The sequence below is a fragment of the Tinamus guttatus genome, unplaced genomic scaffold, assembly GCF_059628265.1.
Source record: "Tinamus guttatus ecotype Peru unplaced genomic scaffold, ASM5962826v1 Tinamus_guttatus_pri_ptg000046l, whole genome shotgun sequence".
NCBI lineage: Eukaryota > Metazoa > Chordata > Aves > Tinamiformes > Tinamidae > Tinamus > Tinamus guttatus.
The window spans coordinates 484,620-510,997 of NW_028288580.1; the positions used below are offsets into that span (position 1 = coordinate 484,620).

The 26,378-nt window shown below is 43.7% G+C and overlaps 1 protein-coding gene across 2 annotated transcripts in view; it reads left to right on the forward strand.

Moving 5' to 3' along the window:
• The first annotated feature begins 23,401 nt into the window (after nucleotides 1–23,401).
• Nucleotides 23,402–26,378, forward strand: part of LIN28B (lin-28 RNA binding posttranscriptional regulator B) — an 84,447-nt gene continuing 81,470 nt past the window's right edge. Inside the window, exon 1 of one of the 2 annotated variants that reach the window (XM_088538336.1) lies at nucleotides 23,402–23,534. In XM_088538336.1, the coding sequence (XP_088394462.1) occupies nucleotides 23,501–23,534 (34 nt within the window). In that variant the 5' untranslated portion in view covers nucleotides 23,402–23,500. The remainder of the gene's footprint in view (nucleotides 23,535–26,378) is intronic. The other variant, XM_088538340.1, reaches the window with a different exon arrangement.

A 26,378-nucleotide genomic window follows, 5' to 3' on the forward strand; every position in this document is an offset into this window, starting at 1 on the left:
AACTTTCCCTTGAACTAATCTATGCAATTACTGAATCCTCAACCCCTTATGTAGTTTGAGATGCATGGATAGAGTTATTATAATATGTATTAGTGGAATATATCTTGATGGAAGAAATAGTCTCCAGCTTAAAGGGCTGGGTGAAGAGCATCTTAAATGCCATCCTATGATAACTTGGATTCTAATATGGCACTAAAGCAATTTTCTAGGAAGTTATGCTGGGAGTGAGTCCTACGGTTTATTCCATTCCATTTGTATCTCAATATCTTTAATAAGCATATTAGGAAAATATGCTATGTGGGAAATTGCGCACAAGTGCCTCACAGGTATGGGAGGCACTGCAATTTGCTGTCACAGGTAATTTAGAGATGGAGGAAATGGCACAAGTGTCAGAATTTCCTGAGAGGACACAACTAAACCAAAGTTGCAGGGAGCACTGACGAAAGCACTCAGCGTGTCTTGCAAACACATGTAGATCTCCAAATACATTTTCTTGTCATCCTAAAGGCATTAAGTGTTCAGTTGTCTTACACCACTCTAGGGCACATGCTGTTTTCCCCTGCCTTTGTGTTCCATGGTGGGTAAATCAGTAGCCAGCCCTCACTGCGTGTGTGTAAATGACTCAAAAATGTGGTGGGCACAAATAAGCTTTCTCAAGCGTGCAGTCAATGAAGAGCTCTCTGTGAACATTTTTCCACAGGATTTTTGTATCTCAAAGACCAAAATAAGAAGCCTTTCACTTGGTGGCATGTTGTAGATCGATAAAGTTTTGGAGAAGGGAGGGATGTTTCATGGTGAGACAGACTATCTGAGGAAGAAAACACATCCAATATTTGGTGTTAAAGTTGTATGTTTCTCAACACTTTCCCACTCAAGTCCAGACAGTTGATAGGACTTAGTGCAAACAAAGTAATACAGGATTTTTTTTTTTGGTTTTGTTTTTGCTTTTCTGGCTGATTTATATAGGCTTACTTTTCAGCCAGATTCACAAACCTGAGTTTCACTGTGCAACTGCACAGGGGATGATAAAAGTGGAAAACTCAGGAATTTTCCTGATGCGAATTTGAAAGTCACCTTCCAACTCGGGTAGGAAAATTCGAATCCTCAGTAAAAGTAGAATCCCCAGCAAACCTCCAACCTTCTCTTTTGAAGTCAAAAAGATCCCAAGGAGGGAGTTCCTGTTTGTTTTTGATGAAAGAGAGCTGATACCCACCATCAGGCCAAAAGGCAGTATGAGGGGCTATATGTGCAATTGCTGAAAGCAGTTTCACCAGTATCAAGCATATTACTGCTGAGCAGTTCCCTTCCTGTTAAGATTAACAATGTGATGGTTAGAGGGCCTAATTCCTGTGGTATTTTATAGGTAGGTGAAAAAGTTATCAGGGGACAGCAGAACAAATTATCCTTTAACTCTCCCTTGGGAGAGGAAAAAAAAAAAAAAGAAGAAGTTACTGCTGATCAGTGTCTTAATGGAAATATCTGGAAATATCTCCTTAGAAGAGTGGCATTTTCCACTTTGGATCATCCTCTTTTCTGGAAGTTTGTATGTATTTCTTTGACAGAGGCAGTTTTGTCTCCTGCCTTTCTTTTACTTCAACCAGAGCCTTGTCCAGGAAGGGCACAGCAGTGGTGATGCTTCAAAGGTCAGGACATAGTCTTTAATGTAGGTCACATTTGATAGATGAATTGGTTCAAAAGCCAGTGGAACAATGGTAGTTTTGCCCCATGAAAATTTGCCTCTGAGTATTTTGGTGCCTTTCATACCATAGCAAATGGTTGTCCCCAACTTCATTTACTTCCTGTTCTGTTTTATGTTTTTGTTTTTGTTTTTTTGGCCAAGGTTGCAGGAGGGCAAGAGAGTGTATGTGTTTTGAACATTGCTTGTGTGATGGCCTGCCAGTGTTTTTCAAAGATGGGCAAATACTTGGCAAGTAATGACAGGCAAAAGTTAGGAGAAAGAATCAAATTTAATTTACGTTGCAATTTTCAAATTCCATTTACATCACAAATTTAATTTACCTTATGTTTGCATTTCATTTTTCATTAACACAGAAAACTGTAAGTAGGAAAGGGGCAAAAGATTATTTAGCTTCTTCACAGTATGTTGGAAAAAGGTCTTCCCTTTCCTTGAGTATCTGGGAGGAGACATATTGGAAGGCTGAGACAATAGCAGCATTGTTGGCTGGAGTCCCTGGAGGGGAGGGATGATTAGCTTTCCACAAAATTTGGGGGATGTTGGGAGTGCCTTGGGCAAGGGGAGGAAGAAAGAATGAGAGAGCAGCTTCATTTCAAAGGGTTTGGTTTGCTGCCAGTCTGCTTCCTTCTGTGTCAGGAGGGATTCAGGAGGAGCACTCGTGCAGGAGAGCAGGTGCTGGTCCTGCCCACGGTGGGAGAGGGCAGCACAGTCACATCCCTCGCTGTCTTCCCATATACTGCTCCCCAGTGACCACAATTGATGGCCATGAGTTCGTTGGATCATCATCATTAGGATGTCAGGTCCTGTCTCAGGTCAGACTCTACATTGCCTGTTTCCTACTAAAACATGTTGTTTTAATTTTGTGATTCTTCATGTGCTGCTCCCCACTCTTAGTGTCTGCAACTACAGACAACTATTTATCCTTTATTTATCCCATTATCCTTTTCCAGGTAGCTCCTCTAAATGCCTGCAGCAAATGTGACAGTGATGGCATTGCTGGTGTGCTGTGGTCATTGTTACCTCACGGTCTCCTGATGCCTTCCTGTCCATCTGTGTTCTTACACTGAGACTGTAAACTCTTCACTGGAGATACTGGTTTTTCCTTTTGTGTTTGCATGAACCCTTACAAAAATAGTCTTGACGCTTACATATCAAAGAGAAAGAAAGCAAGAAAAAATGGAATTCAGCAAATCTCCCAAGTAATCCAATTCACCTGTCCTCTGGCTGCCCCAATCACATTTTAGCCTCTGGTCCCCTTGAATAAACAAAAGCAGTTTGGCTAGAAATTAGACAAGACTGGAAAACTGAAGTTCCACTTCATTTTTCGTGAACAGAGCCTCAAATGTAATTCAGTGCAAGAGGATGCAGGCTCAGTTGAAAGTTTTGTCTGTTTTTAACAACTTTTTTTTTTTCGACCCTAGATATAATGAAGGGATAAATCTTTTATCTTCTCCTGTCTTTATTGTTGCTATTTCCGCTTCCATGGTTGATTATTGGTTAGTTAAGTGAAGAAAAGAGAGAAAAAAAAAAAAGTCCTCTTTTTCCTCAGACTTCAGCTGTGCCAGCATGTCTGTTATTTAGATGCTCCCCGGGCCTGCCCCGCACAATGGGGCCGCCCTGAGCAGCTCCGAGACCTGTCGCCCCTTGTTAGGTTCCCGTTCACGGTTGAACAGAAAAGGGGGTTGTAAGCAGAGCTGGAAGCACAGGCTTAGGAAGGGCGGTAATGACGCGTAGGAAGTGTTCTATATATATATCTGTTAAGAAGTCACAGAAAACTCCTCACTGGGGGTTCCATTTAATTTTCGCCTGAGGGTTCCACTATTAACTGTTAAGTGGAATGTGTAGCATGTCATCAAGCCAAAGTATGTGAAGCCCAGTGTTTGTCACCTTCATGCTAGGGAGGGGGTTCTCAAAGCTTTCTTGATTTTTCCTCAGATGAGCAATTAGTTTTTTTAGAACAGCAGTGAGAGTTGAGAGGCTAGCATACTTCACAAAAAAATATATCCTTTCTCTTTTAAGTCGTTTGTTAAGAGATGTTTTCCTTCTCAGGCTATAAAAATGGAACAGAGAGGGGAGCAGATTTTCATGGGAGAGAGAATTTCTAACAGGATTGATACCCCAAAATTGATACCCCAGATTCCATGTTCTATATTTAATATTGTCATTGATTCACTTAGTGATGCTGTACAAATTATTTACCCCTTTTATTTCCTACTTTCTCTATCTCTAGAGTGAGGCTACTATTTCTAGAAGTGCCAAAAGCGACTCACTGGAAGGACAGTGAGTGACAAGAAGCACTGCTGCATAATGTAGTATGCATAATTAGAACACTGATCTTATCAAATTATCACCTTATAGAAGGAATAAAAATAAATTTTAAAAAACCCATAACCTCTTAAGCCATGAAAAAAGGTTATTATATGAGTTGATGTTCATTGAAGGAATCTTCAACTGCTCTCAGGAAGCACTCCAGCTGAACACTTAATTTTGAAGAACTTAAAGTAGTGTATTTACTTATTTAAATGAGTTTGTCTATGATGTTACACAATTTTACAACTCTGTGATTCTTTTTATTTATAAACTGGATTTTAATTTAATCATCAGCTTTTCGCTCCAAATCTTTTGATATAGAAAATATATTTCATTACTGTAATGTTCATTCCTATTTGTTTAGTATATTGTAGTAGTATATTGTATTTTTAATTGATTTTTTTTTTTGTTGGGAAGGTTAGCTCAAATCAGCTGCTAATCAACTGTAGTAATATCCCTAGCCAGAACCCAAAGACCTAGGGCATGATGACTTAGTAAATCAGAGGCATAGAAGTTATAACAAAAATACACATCTATTCTATCTTAAAGGTGATAAAAACTGTAGGAACTTGCACTCATTTCATTGGTCAGATCCAATGAAATCAGATCCAGCATTCCCTGTGGTCAGATCCAGCATTCCCTGTGGCTTAATATAAGACTGAACATTTCCTACACATGATGTGCTCGGATGTTCTAGGGCTGTCAGCTGATGGTTTTATTGAAGATCACTGTGATCTAAACTAACATTTTAGCTGTTCAGTTGTGTCCGTTTGCTAACCACTAAACTAACTTCTAAATTTGTATAGTAAAATTTAATTTTATTCACTCTTTATCCTGTACTTCATAAGATAAATCAATAAGCCACCAGACTAAAAATGAGGAAATAGTAGTTTCTTTTCCAAGTCAGCCATAAAGCCCTGTGAAACAACAACAAAATATGTGGGTAATTGTGTTGGTGGTGGGTTTTTTGTTTGTTTGTTTGTGTTACATTTCCTATCTGGAAATTGGAAAAATGCTTCTTTTTCTTCCATAGCTGTCATAAGAAATAAAATCTACTAATGGCTCTGAGGCATTCAGATACTGTGATGAGGAGCATATGGGTGCATCTACAGTAGCAAACTAAACAGTGCCAGAAGATGAGTCTGAACGCGGGACCTTATTCATCTGCACTGACGCTGAATCAATTAGCTCCTTCCTCAGCAATTCCAGCCCGGGAGTTGGCCTGGGGAGGCACCGCTGCCCATAATGAGGTTGCATCTGGCCACTCTAGCTAAAAGCCAGAGAGATTACTAACACTGACCTGGCTGCCCCAAGCCCACTGGCAAACAGCCAGAGAGAGGTCTCGTTAGTCCCAACGTACACCTTTTTCTCTGCACCTATAGGACTTGCATAATACAAATATCTTCTGGTGACATGATTAGTTTAACCACCACAATGTATGTTGCTGCTTCATGTGAGCAGATTTGAGGGAGGGAACAGCTTCCCAATTCCGTGAAACTTTTCTTTTCCTCTTTTTTTCTTTTTTTTTTCTTTTTTTTTTCTTTTTGAAAGCTCTCTGTTCTGCACTGTAAAGAAAACAACAAAATTTCCACTTTTATTTGCTTTTAATTGAAAGACAGAGAAAAAGATATTTGTCTGGTTGTCTCTGCTCCCAAAAACATATCTGTGAGACCAGTTAGAAATCTTGGTCTGAATCCAGCAGACAATTAGATCAGCTCCAATTTGCAAAATGCACTTTAATTGCACTAAGTCAATATCATATTCCACCATTACAAACTCTGCTCAGAATCCCAGCATGGAGTTAGCAGGATCACTTTGGCAGATGCCTTCACTTTTCTTCCTTCAGAAACAACCTTACCTGTGCACTGATCTCGCAGGCTGTCCCAGCCATGCGGGTCCATGCAGCCCTGTGCACAGCTCCAGCTGAACTGCAGATGTCTGCCTGCTCAGAAGAGTTTAGCTTCATGTTTCATTCTTAATATTGAATGATTTATACCACTTATGCTAGCCGACATTATGGTTTTGCTCAGCTCCATTTCTAGGCTGTGATTCATTTTTGTTTATGTGTTATTCCCAGCATACACACAAGAACAAGGATAGCTGTATCATGCTTAGCTTACTGTCCACCAGGACCTTTCCTGCAAAGCTGTTCTTCAGCTGGTTGGTCAGACCATAGCACATCCTGGTGCATAAGGTCACCCCCTCCCAGGTGCAGGATGTGGCATTTCCCTTCGTGGAACTTCAGGAGATCCACATGGTCCATTTTCCCAGCTCCTCCCAAATGGCAACACAATCACAGACCAATCAGTCTCAATTGATTGGTATCAACCAATTCTCCCAGTTTTGTAATAAAGCAAAAAAAAACCAAAAAACAAAAAACAAACAAACAAACAAAAACTCTTATAACACTATAATCTCTGAAATTCATCTTTAAGCAGCTTCTCTTTCCTTTGAGAGTTTTTAGTCTCAGTACAGACTCTTTCTGGGGTCCATCTTGTACAGAGAATACAGCAACACAGGTGGCCAGCAATGCTATGGAAACCCAGAGCAAAGCTAACTTGTCGTTTAATGAAGAAAATGGATAGACATTTCTGTTGTTTTGTATGTTTGTTTATGTCTGTCCCCTTTTGTAGAATACATTTCAGGTTTACAACTCTCATCAATCCTGGAATACACTCCAAGAATGCCCTGTTCTTTGAACAAGACTGTGGCAATCTATAAATCTACCTTGAACAGTTTTTTTGTTGCACAGAGGACTAGCTCGTAACCATGTTTTAGCTCATGCCAGGAAATATTTTTTTCTTTAAAAATGATTTTTTATTAAAATCTTGCAGGCTCAAAGGTGCTTGATAGAGACCTGGAAGAAGAGATATTTGCAGTGGGTTTTTTTTTTTTTTTTTAGGTTTTCCTAGGGAAAAAACAAAACAAAACAGTGCTTGAAAAGAAGCCGGAAAAAGTACATGCCATACTTCTCTGTATGGCATGTTCAGAATCAAAGAGGGTCTCTGTGGTGTTTGAGAGAATATAGAGAGCACTGTAAGATCTTAGGCAACATCAAATATTCGAAGTATACTCTTACACCAGTTGACTGTCACCCGGTAAAGACATGTGATTGTAAAAACTGGTTACCAAGTGTGACTATTTGTTGTTGTATTATGGTTCTGTATATCTATATCATGAGCTGAACACAAGCGAGCCATGCACCCTTGCAGTGGGTGCCCCCTGGGCTCCATCAGGAGAGCGTTGCCGGCGGGTCAAGGGAGGGGAGGTCACACCTGGTGCGTTGCTCCAAGTCTGAGCTCCCCTGTACAAGAGACATGGACATTCTTTTTCTGTGAGAATGGGCAAACACGGGAACAGGCGGCAGAGTCTGCGTCCTTGGGGACACTCAGAAACTGACTGAACACAGCCCTGCGGCGCCTGCTCTTGCTGACTCTGCCTTGGGCTGAGGTTGGATAAGGCGATCTCCAGAGATCCTCCAGCCTCGGTCATCATTGTGATTATTTAGGGCATCGTTTTCTCATGTGATCTCTGAAACACAATTTTAAGGTATCCTAGAGCAAAGATTTCCTCTCTTTCAGGTACAGAGCTAGACTGTCTTATTTGAAAGGGAAACTGAGCGGCAGCTGCGTCACCACAGGGCCAAGTAAGAGATCTGTGACACTCTTCCACCCAGGGTACTGTTACAGCTTGGAGCTGCTATTTCCCTGGCAGCCTTTGGCAGCATTATTCCTAAGCAATAACAAGGCAAGCCGCTGACTAAATGAGACATCAGTGGTGTTTTGTTTTTATTATTATGTATTTTGGGTTTGATTAAAAATCTAGTTCACATAATTGCTAGCAATTAACCCCACTCACATATTCTCGCTCCCTTGCCGAGTGAACCACAAGTAGGGACTTACCTGGCTAAAAATCCACTTGGCTGTAAAAATTATCTAGCTGAAAAAAAACCCCACCCTTCAGCCAAGTGAATTCCCCAGGCCAGCTTGCTGTGAGGGATGGCACAGACTTGTGCCAGGATCAGCTCTAGGCAGAGTATTTTATTCTGCGGCCATTGTGGCTTAATGAATGCCTCAAATCACAGCGTAAGGACAGCCGCATTCTCCATACAAGAAGAGATGAGACCTAGGGAGAGAATCAGGACCTGCCTCGGAGAGCACTAATATGTGATTTAGACTATATCCTCTTCCAAACAGTATTCTTACTTGTGAAAACAACTTCTCTAGGCCAGGACCAAATGATAACTGGACAAGTATGTCCAGCTACCTCCCATGTTGCAGCTACTGCACATCTGATTTCTTTGGTTGGTTGTCAATTTGTAATCTTTTAGCAACGTTACATTTGACTGTGCAAAAGGAAAAATGGAAACAAAAAGGGGAATGGAGTGGAGGAGGGGAAAGGGGGAAGGACCAAAGAAAGCAAAAACCTCATGCATCAGTTACTACTATTTGTTAGAATTAGTTGTCTTACCCGCTGTTAGCTTTGTACCTTTTCACTGTTTGAGGCTGTACAGAGATCAATTTTAGTCTCTTTCATCCATGTTCTCCATCTCTTTACCTCTTTCCAGGCTTCTCTTTTCCTGTTTTATGGGTTCTCAATGTCTATCTTCTTTCCTCAGCAGCAAGCAAGCTTGATGTTTTCTTTAATAATGCTCAAGTCATCTCCTCTAAGCGAGCTACAAAGCGCTCATAATTAACGATGGAAGCCCGAGGTTGAGCAAAGCAAAGGTCAGGGTAATTGGGGCTGATGCCATTAGACACTGTTGGTATGTTATTGTTCCCGGGGCAGACTTCCAGGTTTACGGGAAGATAATGCACTCGGGAAACTGGGCCACAGGAAATGATCATTCGTCTGTTAATACTGGGTCACCTGCCACTCTTAGGTAATTAGGGTCATAAATGGACTTTGTCAATAAGTAACCTAAAAAAATGACAGAAGAATGGAACCTTGGATGTGTTTTTATTAAAATAAATAATAATAATAATAATAAGATTATCCCAGCCTTAATTACCAGAATTTTCCTTTACAAATAATCAGCCTTACATGTAAGTGTGGAAAAGTCTTTTCTCCACTGATTTGTTTCACTTCCATCTTCTTCCTTTGGTAGTAAAAGAGGAATGGGAAACTCAGGAAGGTTTTGATAAATTAGAGAGAATTAAGATTAGGGAAAGATGCTTAATCCCATAGAAACTAAACTACGATACTTGAAGAAACCCACGAAACAGCAGCTTTCAACTCCTCAGATGAATGATGTGTTGCTAAGGTAGAAAGAAACTGCATTTGAAAATAAGAAAAAGTCTTCTCCCCTGTCTTTAGGGAGAAGGACAGGCTTAAGGCTAGAAGATACTCTTCGCTACCTAATCTCTTAAGCACTGGACTATACAAATTACAGTATTGGTGGTCTGAGTTAGTTTCTTTCATACTTCGGTTGCGTGCAGCGGAGTTTTTCTAGCAACGGATTTAGCTCTGCTCTTTGATAGCCCATGTTATTAAGCCTAATAATGTCGGGGATCCTGAGTGCTGTCAGCTGATGCCAGCTCTCTGCCCGTGGGAGAGGAAAGACCAGTCTGTTGAATGTCTTTATGTACTTGCAGTGCACCAACCCTCCAGCTGCTTAGTGTCCTCCTGGTCTCCATCCTCTTGCCACTTCTCCCTGGCTCTGGCACGTAACCCTCCCTGCAGTTGCTTCCTTGCATGGCCACATTGCCAGTAACCACGCAGGGGGCCTGAAGTGACCACGCAATTTCCGATGCTCCCATTTCTCTGCCCTCACTAACTCATCATCCCCTCACTCTGGTTGCACAGAGAACCCCTGTGGCTGCTGCCGTTCTGTAGCTAACGTTGGCGTTGGGACTCCGCTACGTCTTCGCTGTGTGCAGCTCACAGTCTGCTGGGAAAAGTCCCAACACCCTCCTGTTCTCACAGCAGGCCCATCCCCTGCCCAAGCTCACCTTTTCCTTTGGCTCTTTGCATTCCATGATTTTAATTTCTGTCTGTTATCTCTCGGCTTCCTGCATTTCTAAAAGATTAAATAAGCAGGTTTCACTAAGATCTCTCTTCCATGCCTCCTTCCCCACTCACATTTTAAAATGAACTCTATCTGCCTTTTTTTTCCAGATTAGCTCTGATAGCAAGTGCAATAGGACTTTAAAATATTCTCATTTCTAAAGAAAGTTAAGAAAAAAAATCAGAATCCATTAAAACACTGAGCCTCTACTTCCTTTTTTGTTGTTGTTATTAAAATGGAATGGGAAATAAGCACTGAGACTCTCCTCTACAAAAGTATTTTCCATTTGAATCAGCTTAGATTTGGATCAGTTTGCTCTTTTGTAGCGGGGCAGAGCTCTGCATCGAATCTGTGAGTGAGTTCCGATCGACTAGAACCAAAATCGCAGAGCTAAGCCAGGAATAAACCAGAATGTTGTTTTCAAGTCAATATTTTTCAGCACTTCAAGTACTGCTTATCAATCAACAGCGTTTCTCTCAAAATCCATCATTAACAATAAAAGAGACATTGTTTAACTAGTTCTTTGGAAGTTATTGTTCTAGATGCATATTATGGTGGCCCAGTGGAGGGAAGCTCCATCTAAATGTTAGTTTTCTAGCTGGCTTTTCAGAATTCAACAGAATGTAGAAATGCTGACCTCAATGATCGCAATTAGTTTTTGTGATTGGAGTAATGGCAGATGAAAAAAACAAAGTAAATGTATAAACCAACTGTGTGTTACCACCCACAGACTCGTGAAGCTGGCACTTTCTCACTCTACGCCCCCAACTCCAAGTAATCATTTCCTTTCTTCACCACTGCATACTTTGAAAAATATTCTGTATTTTTTTCCTACCAGCTAACGATTTAATTTTTCAAGCCTACAATTCCCCAAGGAAACTAGCTCAAACTCCTTAAATGAGCCTGCTATGAGGAGCCAGACAATTTGAGCTGATGAAAACTGCATGTGAGGTAATGCAATAAAACTCATGGACCAGTCTCAGGCATAACTGAATAAAATTTATTCCTAATGTTAAGCTAATATTTTTTATGGTTGCTGATCTGAAAGACTATACATATTGATTTAAAAAATAATAATTTTAAAGTTTAACCAAATCCACTGTATATGTAACTGAATTCCAATAGAAGAACATGACTGTGGCCCTTTTGAAATAATTGTTTAAGTCTGAAGATCTAATGCACTAACTCAGCTTTAGCCTAAGCCCTTCATTTTGCACCAGGAGAGGCTCTTTGCTGCTGCTGTAGCTTTCAATGAGTATAAGATAAAAATCTAAGAAGGTTGTTCTTTCTTTTTTTTAAGAAAGTGCCATAAGCACCAGCCTGCTAATTCTTTTGCACAGGAGCATACTCAGACCTTTCTGTTAGAAGTGCACCTAGCAGAAGTGAGAATCACGAGGTCAAAAGCAGAATAAACACACACACAAAATCACTGTGAACTGACACGCTGGGCAGGCAGCTGGACAGAATGAGAGCTGAGCTCTTCTGTCTATTGCCTGCAATCCCTTTTATTCAGCAACGGCATAATATAAAATATAGAAATAATTCAGGACCAGCAGACACTAAGCGATTGATCTGTTTTGGGGGCTGACTGTCACAGAAAGGGTTTTCATAGGTAGAGACCTCCTCCCCCCCCCACCCCAGGCAATACCGTTGTGGGGTTAAGGCCCAAACATTTTGCCTGTCCTGGAAAATTAAACAGTGTAGGACCCATTTTCTGACCCCGTGGCCAGGCTGCATCTCACCACCAGGCAAGGGTTTGAACCAGTTTTCTCCCCGCGCAGGGAGGCCAGGCACAACTCACATGTGAGGGTTGGCCTTGCCCCACGCGAGTCCCCAGGCCCCACGTGGGAACTACTTTTGCTGAGGCCTGGTCGGCACTTGAAGGGCTGCAGCTGTCAGGGCCGGGGCACTTGCCCTGGTCCTGCTTAGTTTACTGGCTAAACCATCCTCCTTCACATTAATGAGAAACCACAGGCCAAGAGCACATCTTCTGGAGTCCCAAGGGCAACTTCACTCCGCAGAGCTGGAAGCAGGACCTGCACTGATTCAGTGGATTTCTGTTTGATTTCGTCTTCCTGATCAACCTCTCATCAGCTGATACTGTGGCAAGTTTTTGACATCCATAACACAATTTAGCATAGCTCAAATTAGCATAGCAGATCCCCTGAACAAGGACAAAAATGAGCACCAGATTCAAAGGAGGCAAAACAGCTATTGGTTTGGAATGAAATATAATCTTGCAAAGGTGGTAAATACTGATTTAATGAAGGTCTGGAAAAATGCACAGTTGAAACTTGGCTTTTCGTTTGCCTCTAATAAAGGCTTGACTAAAATGCGATTGAGTTGTCTGTAATTACACAAATGTCTGACGAGAGCCTCATTTCCATTAAATCATACTTCACAAGCCACCAATTGCACTGCACTGCAAAACAAAGTGGAATGAATGTTCTTGGCCAGTGAGTCTCAGCCTCCCCTCTCCCATTTCTAGACTTGTTTTCGCTACCCCTGTATCCCGATCTCAGGAGACTCTTCCACCTGATCTGTTTTCCCCCCATCCTGGCCTGGCATTCATCTTCTTTTCCATTCGAGTCAGGCAGCATCTTCCTTTATGCTTCCCGGGTGTTAGCGACACGTGATCAGCGAAAGGACAAGATTGAGAAACTCCTTTTTCCCAGTTCCAGCATAAGAACCTGCTTGGAAAACAGGGCATCCATAAAAGTTTTTCCTGGTGATCCCCACTGTGAGCACACACGATGCAAGGAGGGGGAATATGTGAAATGGACCTGCTTGGTTCAGAAGACCAGCTGTGCACAGGCTTTCCAGCACCCAGCAGTGGAAGCAACTTCGATCTTCTGAGTTGCGATCAAAACTTTGTGGATTTGAGCGGTTTGGAAACTCTCTCAGCATGTGCAGCTGCAAAGGGTTAGAGCTCAGCCAAATCTGGACAGCGCTCTGACAAAGACAACAAAAAGCATCTTCCTGCTGTATTGCATTTCCAGCACCTGCTTTAAGCAGCGGGACCACTAGGACATTTTGAATAGAATAGTCTCGTGACATGAACAGAACAGGTATTCTTTTAGCCTTCCTCCTGGAAATGACTGGAAAAAAAATACATGCAAACCGCCTGTAACAGAAGGCAAGGACAAATGGTCTTAAAAAGGGAAAAATCAGGCATTTTTTAGGGTATATTTAAGCAATACTTGACACAAACGCACCCAGTTATAATAAATAACAGCTCATAAACAAACAAAAAAACTGCATAATACTATACACGAGCTTCAGAAGTGCCTGCTCAGACCCTCAATAAGCTGTTGTAAAGCAAGAAGGGCAATTTGGAGCCCATTCCGTCAGGAAAGAAAACAGTATGCAGAAAGATGGGAAACACGACGCAGCACAAAGCAGTGAGCACAGAAGGCTTTTTGGACGGAAGGTCACTTCAAGAAAGAATCTTGTCCTTTATGCATAGAACCATTTATTCTGCATGGGAAGAGGCTATATAGAAATACAGCTGTGTGAAGGTAACAGAGCTAGATATTAAGTATCTCGGGACTAAGTGGAACTGTGTTACCTAGTGACTCTCTCCACAAGACTTGAGTCTTTCCTGAATCTGGAAAACGTTTCCCTGTCCACCACAAAAGATGGACTTTTCAGCTAGGTGGGACACAAGGCTTGAAGGCTGGAGAGGGTACGGAGCTTCTTTAACTTTGCAGCAGAGGCCAGGACCACACGGCAAGGCTGCGCAAGGCTTTCTTTGTGAAAGAAAAAAAAAGAGAGACAAGGTTAAAAGTCATATATAACAAGTACTTCAGCACTGATTTATAGCCGTGGCTGGGCCCTTAACTGCATTCAAAATGCGTCGATACATTCCTGAAAGTCTTGTTGGATTCTCAGAAGAGGAAATACATAAACGACAGTCCAGGAGCGGGCCGTTATGGCCAGCAAAGGCGGGCCAAGGCGCAGTGACAGACCCTGCGCAGCCCGGGCTCCTGCGAGCAGCCGCAGCAGCGCGCTCCCGCCGCCCGTCCTTCCCGAGCGCCGCGCTTCCACCGCGGCCTCTCCGCAAGGCGCCGCCGCGGGCGGGCGCGGGGGCCGGGCGGCCCGGGCGGCCCCCGCCGCTGCCCGCGAGCGCCGCCCCGCGCGCGGCCGCCGCTTCCCTCGCCGCTCGCTGCGCGCCGCCCGCCCGGCCGCGGCGGGGAGGGCGGCGGGCAGGTGCGCGCGGCTGCGGCGGGAGGCAGCGCCGGGGCCGCCGCCTCGCTCCGCGCGCCGGCAGCGCTGCCCTCGCGCCGCCGCCCTCGCTCCTTCCTCCGGCGGCGGCGGCGCCCGCTCTCGCCGCCGGCCGCCTCGGCAGCGCCGGGCTCGCCCGGCCACCATGGCGCGCGGGAGGTAAGCGCGCTCCGCGGCCCCGCCGCAGCGGCCGCCGCGCCCGCGGAGGGAGTTTCTGTTCCGGCCGCCCCGCGGGACAGGCGGCCGCCGGCGGGCCGGGCGCCCCGGCCGCCGCTCCGTGGGCGCGGGGCGGGTGTACTTCCGGGTTCGCACCTTGCCCCGCGCCCTGCGCCGGCACCGGCACCGAGCGGCGGCGCCGGGCGCGCCCTGACGGCTGCGGCCGCGCTGGGGCGGGGGCCGCCGCCTCGGCGGCAGCGGGGGGCCGCGGGGCAGCGCCCGCGGGCGGCGGGGCAGCGCTCGGGCACCAGGGGGCGGCGCGCGCCCCGCCGCCGCCGCGGGCTGTTTGTGCCGGGCGGCAGCGGCGGCGCAGGGGCGGGCGGGCGGCGGCGCCGGGCCCGGCACCCGCGGGCAGCGGCGCCCCGTGGCCGCGGCCGGGCCGGGGTCGCGCGGCCGGACGGGCGGGCGGGGGTTTTGAGCGCGAGTGGCGGCGGGGCCGCCATTTTGAATGGCTCCCTCCCGGCAGCGGGAGCCCGCGGCCGCCACTGCCCAACGGCCGTGGTGCCGCCTGGCCGGGCCGCGAGGCCGGTGCCGGCGCGGCGGGGATGGCGGCCGCAGCCCCGGCAGAGACAGGGAGGGATCCCCGCGGGGTTAGTGAGGGGCGAGGACGCTGCACGGCCGCGTGTTGTGTCCGAGCCGGGGCGAAACCAGCGCTGAGGGCTCCAGGCTCAAATCCCTCTGCCCCAGCGTGCGTTAAACGCCCGTTTTAATCTGATGGGCATCTCGCCTGAACAGCTTGGATTCGTGTTTGCCCGGTGGCTAGGTAGGAATAGTGACTCAACTCTTCATGGCATCCTGGCAGTGACCGGGAGGCAGCAGATCCCCGATTTCTTTAAAGATCGTACGTTTTTCCCCCTTACATTAACAGTCTTACTTGCCTTTTTAATCAAGCCATTTACATTTTTCCCCCACTTATATGGCCTGTTTGGGAATTGCCCAGCTTGCGTGTAAGCATGGTTAGTAGTTACAGCCACAGTGAAATGTGCTGCCATGAACAAATCATCAAATACTATCAAAGTAATTATAGTTAAATATGTTTGTGGTGAATTTAAATACAATATACGTGCAGTTACAGTTTTAATGGCATTTGGATATAACACTGTTGAAATACAGCCATATTTACTGTTAGACTAATACCTGTGTGTTTTGTTTTATGAAGCTACATCAGACATTGATTTTTTTTTCTTAAGCTAAAAAAGAAACATCAGAGAGGACAATACTGTCAAGCTTGTTTGGAAAATTATTCATAAATATGCAATTAAACTGTAGTTCTTTGAAACATTTATGATGTTTCCCCCGGGTATAGAGTAGTGAGAATCAATAGTGAATAAAATTATTACCTTAATTATTAATACTCCAGGAAGCCAAGTTTCCTTTGCTCTAATGAAGCAGAATATAGAGGGAGCAGCAAAAGTAGTGACTGTGAGTGATAGCCACACGGTGTAATAGTTGCACAAATGCAGTTGCAGAGCAACTCCTGCCTGTGTTCCCAGGGCGAAAGCAGCTGTATTCTGCTCTGTGTCTACAAATCAGCCCATCAGGGGCATATGTCAGCATCTGCTTATCAGTTTCTTCTTTATTTATTCTGCAAATACATGAGCTGACATGTACTGAGCGCTTCAGGACAGGAAAAATAGGGGTAAAACCCGAAGGAAATCCGAAGCCCTTTCCCATCTAGGCCTTTCACGCTGTGCACACCATTGCCCGTGTGCAGCGGCAAGTCAGTCACAAGCAGTGTGTCAGAACGCACACAGGAAAACCCGTATTTTAAAGCCCAGGCAGTGAGGGGATGCTTTTTTTCCCCGGTTCCGTGGCAGCGTTTTCTTTGGGCTGCAGGTTCGGCAGAGCAGCAAGGGGACGGGCGGCCGCGGCGCCGGCCGGCGCGGTCGCTGGCCGCAGTGCTGAAGCCACCGGCCATGTTGGAGCGCGGCCGGCGCGGCCCCCGCGCCGCTGCCTTCCCGTTTCGTTGCTCTCCTGCGTTTTGCCGCGGTCGCCGGCGGGGCGGGGGCGGCCGCGCTGAGCCGCGGGCCGCCTGCGGCTCCGTGCTGCGGTGCTGCGGGCCGGCCGCGGGAGCCGCGGCAGGAATGCGGCGGCGCTTCCCGGCCCGGGAAAGGAGCCCGTGCAGCAGGGAGGATCCGCGGCTTGCAGGGCGCAACGCTCCCCGCCGCGGTGAAGTAACAGCTGGAACCGGCGGCCAGGCAGGCGCCGGCTCTTTGTAACCGCTCCTTCCCTTTCGGAAAGGGCCGGTATCGAAACAGCATGTGACCAGGGAGAGCGAAATGCACAGCGATAGGATGGGCAAGGGCCGAGGAGGAACAGGTATCCATTGTCAAAGCACGGCCAAGGGGCTTTTTATCATCACCATTTTATTACTAAGACGGTCACTTTGGAAAGGCGTGCAGTTTGGAAGGATTATTTGTTTCTGTATTTACCTTCGGGTGCTTTGGCATGTCTAGTAAATAAATAAATAGCAACGTGGGATTTTTGTTTAGTTTTTGTTTGTGTGCCTACGCTCAGGGTGTTTGAAGCATAGTTACATAACAAAGTAAACACTGGTAGCTACTCTGGTTTGCTACGTAAAGGTACAGAAAAAAAACCAATGTATTCCAGTTGTATGCATGTAAGTGGGAAAAAAACTACAGATTTTTTAGCATTCTGCTTCTAAAAATAGGATGAATTGATATGCAGGATCTTCAAATTAAAGGTCAGAGGTGGCAAACCAGGACAAAGGTCACGCAGCTCATTTTCAAGCAATCAGTTTCTAGATTTTTCATGGTTGAACAAAAGCTTAATTATACAGAAAAGCCAGGACTGTAATGTTTAACCAGTCCATTTGCACAGAGAAATGGAGGTAGCTCTACACAATTTCCTATTTCCTTGAGTGCTGCTTAATATGGAATTTGTGCTGGTGTTAATGATATATAAATAGGTTTGTCTAAATTTAAACCCTTTAATCTGCTTCTTAATTTAGCAGTCAATAATCAATGGTTTGCATTTAGTACTTGAACTGAGGAGAGCATATGGCCAATTCTCCATTTTTTCAGTGATCTTAGTAAAAAAAATGGTCCATTCTAATAGCACACATACTGATTTCAGTGATGTTAAGTTGCAGGACTTGGCTTGCAGGACATTCAGACGTTGGTGGGCAAACTCCGTACTTCTAGAAGATTGCTTTGCTTCCCCCAGATCCCGCTTCTAGGGGTCAGCATGTTCCATGGCAGCGTGCAGGAAGTGCACGGTTCTAGGTGTCATTACCATTTTATTCCACACAGTGTTGTAGTCATCCATTGCATTAGATTTGGGCTTCTTCTTAATTGATTAGAAGGATTGTTTCCATTTCTTTTAATAATACCACCTTTGCAATAAACCATGTTTTCATAAATATTCTACATGTATCTACCAAATATTCTATGTATATGGTGTATACACTACATGCTACATGGCAGCACCCAGAATAGTGTCCGCAAAATAGTTTAATTCCTACCCTCACTTTTATTTTTGTATGACGTTTGCTTTGCTTTCAGACATTACATCTGTACCTACTTCAAAGTAAACCCTGCTGTGTACACTCATTTTAAGGATATTCATGCTCAGTTTTTGTAGAGATCTTTTGTTGTTGTTGTTGTTTGTTTTATATCATTGGTGTTCCCTATTCTTTATTGATTTGAATTAATATACATACTTACACTACAGTTTACAAAACCACAACTGCATAATTCTGTTTGCTTAGTAATTTTAAAGAGTGACACAGCCAGGTTTGTCATGTGAAACTACTGTCCATTTCAGTTAAAATGAAATAAAAATATCATACACACTGTCCATACTTTTGGGAAAAGTGTTGATCAGTGTCTAAAGTACAGATATGGATCTGTTGTTTCAACTTGGAGCATTTGGTTTGACCGCTTTATCCCTTGTTAAATCTCAGTGTCTATAGCAGTGTTTGGTGAGCATGTTTTGAAATGCAAATGAGAAAAAAAAAATATTAAGGCTATTAAGAATTTGTTAAAGATGAAGAATAAATTCAGTGAAAAAAATATTAATATAAAGCCTCTCAGAAAGGAGATCTGTGAAAATGAAAAGTTTATAAAATCAAATGTTTTTTTAAAATAAAACTTGAGGTAGTGCAATCACTTTTCATGGGACGACATCAAAATGTTAATTAGCAAGAATATTTTTACAATTTCTGATTTTCATTTAGGCTACGTAGCTTATAGTTTGTTTATAGACCACTTTTAATCTGGGTTTAATAATGGATTTTCACGGAGGGGTAAAAGCATGTAAATTTCTGGAAAACAAAAATGTGACTTTTCTACAGTGAATGTGAACAATATGCATTCGATTCAGTGTTATCATGGCGAATGAAAACATTTTTTCCCTATAAACAAAAATCCTGAGATATTTAATTCACTCTATTGCCATAAGAGTGCTTTCTTATTTTTTTTCCTTTAAAATATATCTTTTCAGTGTTTCATTTAGCTCTGTCTTATTTTCAATTAGACTTGATTCTCCACTTGAACACTTGCAATTTATGTTTTTTTTTTATACATGCATACATGCATATAAAACAAAACAGCAGTCACACCTTGAAAATATGTGGAACCGTCTAGGCTCTGAGGATTGTGACTTCTAAGCTTTTTTTAACAAAGGAATGATATTAATTAGTTTTTAAGATATCTTTAAAATCACACAAAGTAAATTTAATACAATTGGAAGGCAGTTTTCTCTCAGCGTAGGAAAATACAGAATGGTGTAGTGTGAGTCAATGTGCAGCAGTTTGTGTATGTCCATGCTAATTGTAAACCTGGAAAAAATAGTGAAAATGGTAACGAAATACAGAAAACAATAGTAGTAAAGGGTGTTGTCTTTTTAAAAAATACATTTCAAAATGTTAATATTTGAACCTCAGTAAGTTAGCATTGGTTGACACATAGAGAAATATTTTTAAGTAATTGTCACACAGTTGCATGAAATATATACTTCTGTATGAAATTATATTATACTATATCAGATAGTATAATTGCAGTTACACAATTTTTAAAAGAATGCAAACTGTTCAGGTTTTTGATTTGAGAATCAAAATCAGACAATCTCTTTCAGCGTTATATTATTTATTATATGTTCTTTTAGAACATATAATTAAAGTTTTAATCTACAGATATCAAACACGGGATTTTAATACTAAAAAGTTACCCAAACCAATCAGACAATTGTATTTCATTTGAAGCAGAAACTCTGATCGTATGGAAGTGGCCGGCTGGCTGTCATTGGGTCTCATTGTGATACCACCAGTGTTGTGGGGTTTTTTTTTGTTTGTTTTGTTTGTTTGTTTGTTTGTTTTGCTAGTTTCTTATTGGCCAAACAATTCCTGACAGCTGTGGAAACGTATTTCACCTTCTCTTGTCCTCTTCCTGCTCTAATCAAATGACACTCTTACCTGTGATTTCGGAGGTACAGAATTGGAATATATGGTTTTTAAAAAAGTGTACTGCAGTTTTTGAAATACAAAGGTATGCTCAAGCAGCTCTTGCACAGCAAGAAAGCAAACCTGGACAAAATTACACAACTACTTTATTTGCTACAAATTATAATTAGCATAAATCAGAGCTGTTATGGAATTTGGTCTAATTAGTAAAAGAAATTAGCTAGAAAAAATATTACAGTGGTAAGAAGAAAAGTATGAAAGTCGTGTAAGAAATAATTACGACTTCGCTTAAAAAAGGAAAGCGCTTTCAGGTTTCAACATTTTTTTTTGTGATGACATAAGGAGACTGACACCTGCATACATTTTCAGGATTTTTTTTATTTCCTATGCATTTAAAGCCAACTATATTTTACTGAATGAAACAAGATAATGGAATGAAAGTTAAAACAATAAAAAAGTCTCAGAAACTCACTATTCACTATTTAGAACTTTATATTACAGAATTCATGCAAGTAGTCTTAAGTTGATTCAGAGTGTGCAGCAACATTCACCTATAGTGTTTGAAATCAAAACATTGTATGCGTAATACTGCAACCAGAAGTGGAGAACTGTAAACAAAAATAGTTAACTTTTTCTGCCTTGGTTCAAAATATAGACAACAAAGTTTCTTAACTATAAAATGCATTTTCTGGGTTAATATGTTGTGATGAGTACTAAAAAAATAAAGTTGGTATTTTCCTGTCTTTTTGTGCCTTTTGTCCTTTATGCTTATGTACACGGTGTTTTAAATTTTATTATTTTCTTTGCAGCATTCATCTTTTTAAATTTTTACTCCTGATAATGAATTAAAAGAGCTCTTTAACATTAGAATGTCCTCTCCCCATTCTTTTGCATTACTATATTTCTCCTTTTATTTATAAAATAAAATTTTGGTGGATTTTGTTCTTTAGCATTCTGATGTTATTTGTAGTATCAGGTTAGACAGAAATCAGTCCCCTAGCTGTCACTGAAATCTGTGTGAAATTAGCAGGTTTAACATCTTACATTTGTCTGCTTTGCTTACACCCAAATAAATTATGTTTCTGAATTTTTAGGGAGAAAACTTAAGCCAATGAGTTTATTGTACGAAATTTAAAAGATTGCTTGTCAAAAGAATTAAAAAAAAACAGCTATACAGCTCCTGTTATTTTCCACTGACAAATAATAACTTGTCAAAAGACAAACAAATTAGCAATTAAGTTGAATGGGTTACCTGTAGTAAGGGATGGATTGCTGCTGTTGGGTAGCTATTAGTAAGCCTTTATAGCCTATTAGTAACCTTTGCTACTTCTGTCTTTGCATTTGATTTCCTATCCTGTAATGATTCCATGTGGTTATTTCTTTGTACCCAAAGCTACAGTATCCCTAACAGCATGTTGTGAAAGGTTAAAATGAGGATTACTTCCAATGCAAGTAACTTAACTTTTCTGAAACATGTTGTTCTCTAGTACCTAAATCCTAAATAGCATTTAAGTGGATATTTGCATGTATAAAGTTCAGGTGAATTCCACAAGCATTTCAGAATTAACAAATCCCCAAATATTTTTTCTTTATACAGTGTATAGAGGCAAAGGAGAGCCATTTCAGAGCACAAACCTACTTATGTTTAACCTGGCCACTAATTTCTTACTGCTTTCATTAGGATGCACTAAAATACATACCAATTAGTTTCTTATTTAAACTATCTTGTTTAAATGAGTTCATAGAATTAGTACTTTCAGACTTTTCTACACTAAGGTCCCTTGTGGCAAGTTTTGTGTATTGTATTGGGAAGTCATTTATTACAAGACATTTATAAAATTTACTTCCCTTTCTTTCCTACCTAATGCTTTGTTTATGTGGCATTTTAAGATATGTAGTGTTTATAAGTATTTTATGAAATTATGATATTAGAAGTAAAAAATAGCTTTAGTTTGTGCTGTTTTCTGCCACAGTTTTTAAAAACTACTCCCTCCCTTTGGGTATCAATGCCACTCCCCCAAGTATTTATTTTTAATCCCTTCATAAACTGAAAGGGACTACATGTCAAAGCCGGGAATGGATCCTTTACTGTATGCCTGCATATTTCATTATGCAACATAAATAATGCAAGGAAATCCAAAAGATACAAAAGCCACACAGCTACAGGTTGGCAGAACGGAGAGGCAGACACAGAGATTGGGCTTCAGTTCTTGAAGGTGTAAAAGAAGAGTTAGGTTTAATGCAAGGCAAAAGTCCACAGAATTCCAGTGATAACTTAGTTATTACAAAAGAAAAGAAACTGTATCAGCTTCCTAGTGTTATTGCATTGAAAGGAGAGATTGTACCAACCCTCTTTGAGTCGCTGGTGTTGTAAAGGACTATGGATAACTGTGGGGAATAAGACAGTTAGAGACATTTGATTTTCACTTGTCTTTGGCCATTCATCCTGTGGATTTGCTCACTGAAAATAGAATATCCCATCTTCAGGAAGAGGGCACAGTTAACCAGTCAGGACATGCTCTGAAATTGGAAAAAGACAAATCTCTGTTTGCTCTAAAAGAGAAAAATAAGGCTCACATCTGAAAGGAAGGATAATGCTGCGCCTTGTATGCTCTGGATGGGTTTTAGTTAAAGTAGCCTATTCAGAAGGCAGTAGAGGGAGACAAGAGAGGACAGGCTGGTAGCAAGTGAGTTTGTGCATGCTCCCATCTATGCATCTTACATTTCTTCAACAAACCAATCGGCACAAGCAACTAGGTGACTCTGGAGAAAATAAAAATAAAAATAAAAAACCTATTTTGCTCCATGTTCCTTACCACCTGTTTCGTACCCTCTTTCTGCATGGTATTTTTATTGGCATAATATAAAATTAGTCAGGTCTCACTCAGCTAAATTAAAAGTACACCTTCCGTCTAGCTTCAGCAAAGCCACACATCTGTATTTTTATCACTGATTTTGCTATTTGAGACTGTCATCCCCTGTATTTTTTAATTTGTATTTTAATAATTACATATTGCTATTTAATTATAAATTCTGTTCTTAAATTGTAATACCTGACAGAATTGAAGTCTAGGCAATTTTCTGTGGATACTCATATTACAATATTTAGTAATTTGACCATGAAATAATACTGAAGAACCCCATTCATTGTTTTTAAGATAACAAAGGATGGTTGATTTCAGTAACTTGTACAATTTAAGCATAGTAAAGGCAACAGTCACTAGTTCTTAAGTTACCTATTGCAATTAAATATTTATAAAGGAAAGGGACGCCTTCCAATATCCTACAAATCTCTGTCTTTTCCCTATGTTGTCCTCAACTACGTAGCTTTTATAAGAGATCGATGAAAGGGGCAATGCCTTGAAAGAGGATTATTATTATTATTATATTAAGAACAGACTAATTTTTTACATTATGTCCTGGTTATCTAATTGTGGTTCTGATGAGCTAGGTAAGTCTCAAACAGTTAATAAGTTTACAGGTCACTTCACAGAGTCAAAGCCCTGGCATTTTATGGCCTTCTAATGAGCCGTTAAACTGGAGAAGAGGTAATTAAATATTGTTCTCTGGTGCAACGCACACAGCACTGACTCCAGCTCTCTGATTTTAGGTTCCTCCGAAGACGATGAGGTCATTCAAGAAGGTCTCCTCAGGCTCAGGTCAGTCTCTTTTACGGTGTCGTACATGGCTGGCTTTCTAATACCGACGTAGTCCAACACTTTGGGCCCGCTGCCTGGGTTGTTTTCACACTTTTTAAAAAAAAAAAAAAGAAAAAAAGAAAAAAAGAACGCCGGTTAGGCATTACAACGAAGCAATGGTTCGGCTACACACGTACATACATGTGTGTGTGTATATATGTGTATTTATATATGTGTCCATATATATATATATATGTACGTATGTACATTTAACGCACCCGAGCGGCGGCAGTGCCCGCTCCCCTCAGCCGTTACCCGGGCGGGGGCGGGGCAGGGGAGCCAGGCGGCGGCGCATGCGTGAGGCGCGCGGCGGCGGCGCCCCCGGGGCGGGCGCTCGGTCCCAGGCGGAGCAGGGGGGCAGCGCGGAGGAGCCTTCGGGGCGGCGGCGCTTCCCGTGCGCTGCCGGAGGGCCGCGGCGTCCCCGCTCTACCTGCGCCACGGCTGCGGTGCCGCGGCTAAACTGAGGCTCGCGGCACGCTGAGGCCGGCGGTTTAACGGACGGCGCTTAACGGCCGTGACGAGGCAGCCGAGGTGGCACCTACAGCGAGAGTGGGGCTGTGAGGGGCCGGCGGCGGAGGGGGGGGGTGGTGGTTAACCGGCTGCCTGCCCTCAGATGCTTTTTTTGGAGGGGGCGAGGGGTGAGGGAGATAGGGCATTGAGTTGGGGCAGCCGTCCCCGCACTGCCGTCGAGCCGGGCTTCCCCCGCAACGGCCGCCCAGAGCCTCCTTAAATTCGACTAGGGAAGCGGTCCTTACCACTTGCAAATGCGCAGCTGAATGGACTGTTAATGGGCGGGAGAGCACATCCTGCAAGGAGCCCTCGGTGTCCGCATGCCCCCGCGCTCCAGTCAAGACGAGAGCAATTTCGAGTATTTAAAAAACTAAGCGTCGAGGGCGCAAACGGAAGTGCACGGAATGCGTCGCAAACCGTGCGGGAAGGGTCTGCGGGTACAGACATCCGCGGTATTTCACTCTTAACGGAAAAACGTTTCTCCGAGGGTGGTTTTCAACGATGCTCGCCGTGTTAAGATAACACCGCCCGCGAAGTACCGCGTAACGTCCTCAGCGGGAGACTCCCCGGCTCGAGGGCACCGCGCACGTCGGGGGCAGTGACCGCGGCTCGGGAGCCTTGCGCGATTTGCCAGCAATGCTCCCATGCTCCCGCCTCAGGGTTAAAAGGCTAAAACTGCCTTTTTTTTTTTTTTTTTTCCTCCTCCTTCTCTTTGCGGCGCTGGAGGTAGCGGCCGCGGCGCGCAAGGTCATGGTTTGCGCGGCAGCGTGGCGCCGGCGTCGCAAAACGTGCTGGAGGAGTGGGGGTTGCCTGCGATTTGCGCGTTATTTGGTTAAACAACCCGTCGTGATTCTAAAGCGGTAGCTTCATATCCTGGGCGTGCGTATATGCGGGGTAAAATGCCGCTCCTCCCTCGTCGTTTCTGAGAATAAAATGAAAAGTGCGGTGGAATCGGAGGAAGTTTGCTTAATTATTTTTTTATGGAGCTGTTTCATGTCATTCTCGCGGCTCAGGTAAAACGCTCGAAGTCGGGAAATGGCAAAATAACGTGGCCAAACGCCGGTGTACTAAATGCGCGGGGAAGCAGGCGGCCGCGTTGCCCCACGGAAGGAGCCGGGTTTTTCTGCGAGCGCTGCACAAAAGAGTGAAAGCGGCGCGGAGAGCGCAGGGCAGGGGCCGCCGCCTCGTGCGCGGCCGTTATCGCCGTTGGGCCGCTGCTGCGGGGCGGGCGGGCAGCGCCTGCCGTCGCTGCGAGGGTTTTGGCGGGAAGTACCGAGGCGAGGAGCGCGCGAGGCGCCCGTCGGGCCCCGCCGCCCCCGCGCGAGGCGGCGCGCGGCTCCGAGCGCGGCGGGCGCCACCTCCGCGGCGCGGGGCCGCCCCTCCCACCCGCGCGCGCCCTCCGCCGCGCGGGCAGGTTGCGCCTTCCCGTGGCGTGCGCGGCGGGAACCGCTCGCCGCTGCCACACTGGAAGTTTTTCTGAAGGCGACAAATGGGAAAATCAATAGCGCGGGTCTCGGGTTCCTAGTTCGGAGGAAGCTCTTAGTGTGCTTTTGCACAGGCAGCGGTGCAGCGTCCCATTGCCGACCAAAGTTACCATCCTTTTTTATTTTTAATTTATTTTCGGAGGATGTATGACTCTTTCTACATGTGCAAATAAGCAATACATATTAATTTTCCCCGACATGGCTTGTTCTGTAGGATTTTTCCCCCCTTTATCTTTTTGGTCCTTCCAAGCCCTACCCCCAAGCATTTATGGCAGTTTTTTTTTTTTTTTTTTTTTTTTTTTTGTGAATGAATTTTGGAAGAGTGTTGGGGTTGGGGCGTTCTGGCCTTTTTTTTTTGGGGGGGGGGGGGTGTCTTTCGGAGAGGTCCCAGCTGGCAGCAGCTCTCTACCTTCCACTAAACTTGAAAGGATGATGTCCCTTGCAGGAAATGAATGAGTCGATAACATCTGACACCAGTGACCAGTCCAGTGACCCCAACCTTAATTCCACTAATACTGGAGGCCTGCAAATCTCAGGGAAGACCCTCTGCAGATTCCCCTCTTCCCCTTTCCATTGTACAAAATCTTCATTTACTTTTTTTTTCAGTGTAGTCAGTACTTTCCAACTAGCATGTTTGCTTGCAAAAAAACCCAAATCCTGTAGTTCTACATTTATTCCTTGAAAACATATTAAATTTTAATTCAAATCAAACTTGCTAGGAAAAGTCATTTTCTTTTTCTCTATTTAACGAACTAAAAGTATTTATTTATGCACATTAACCAATATTCTAGACTCCAAGTATTTTTTTCTC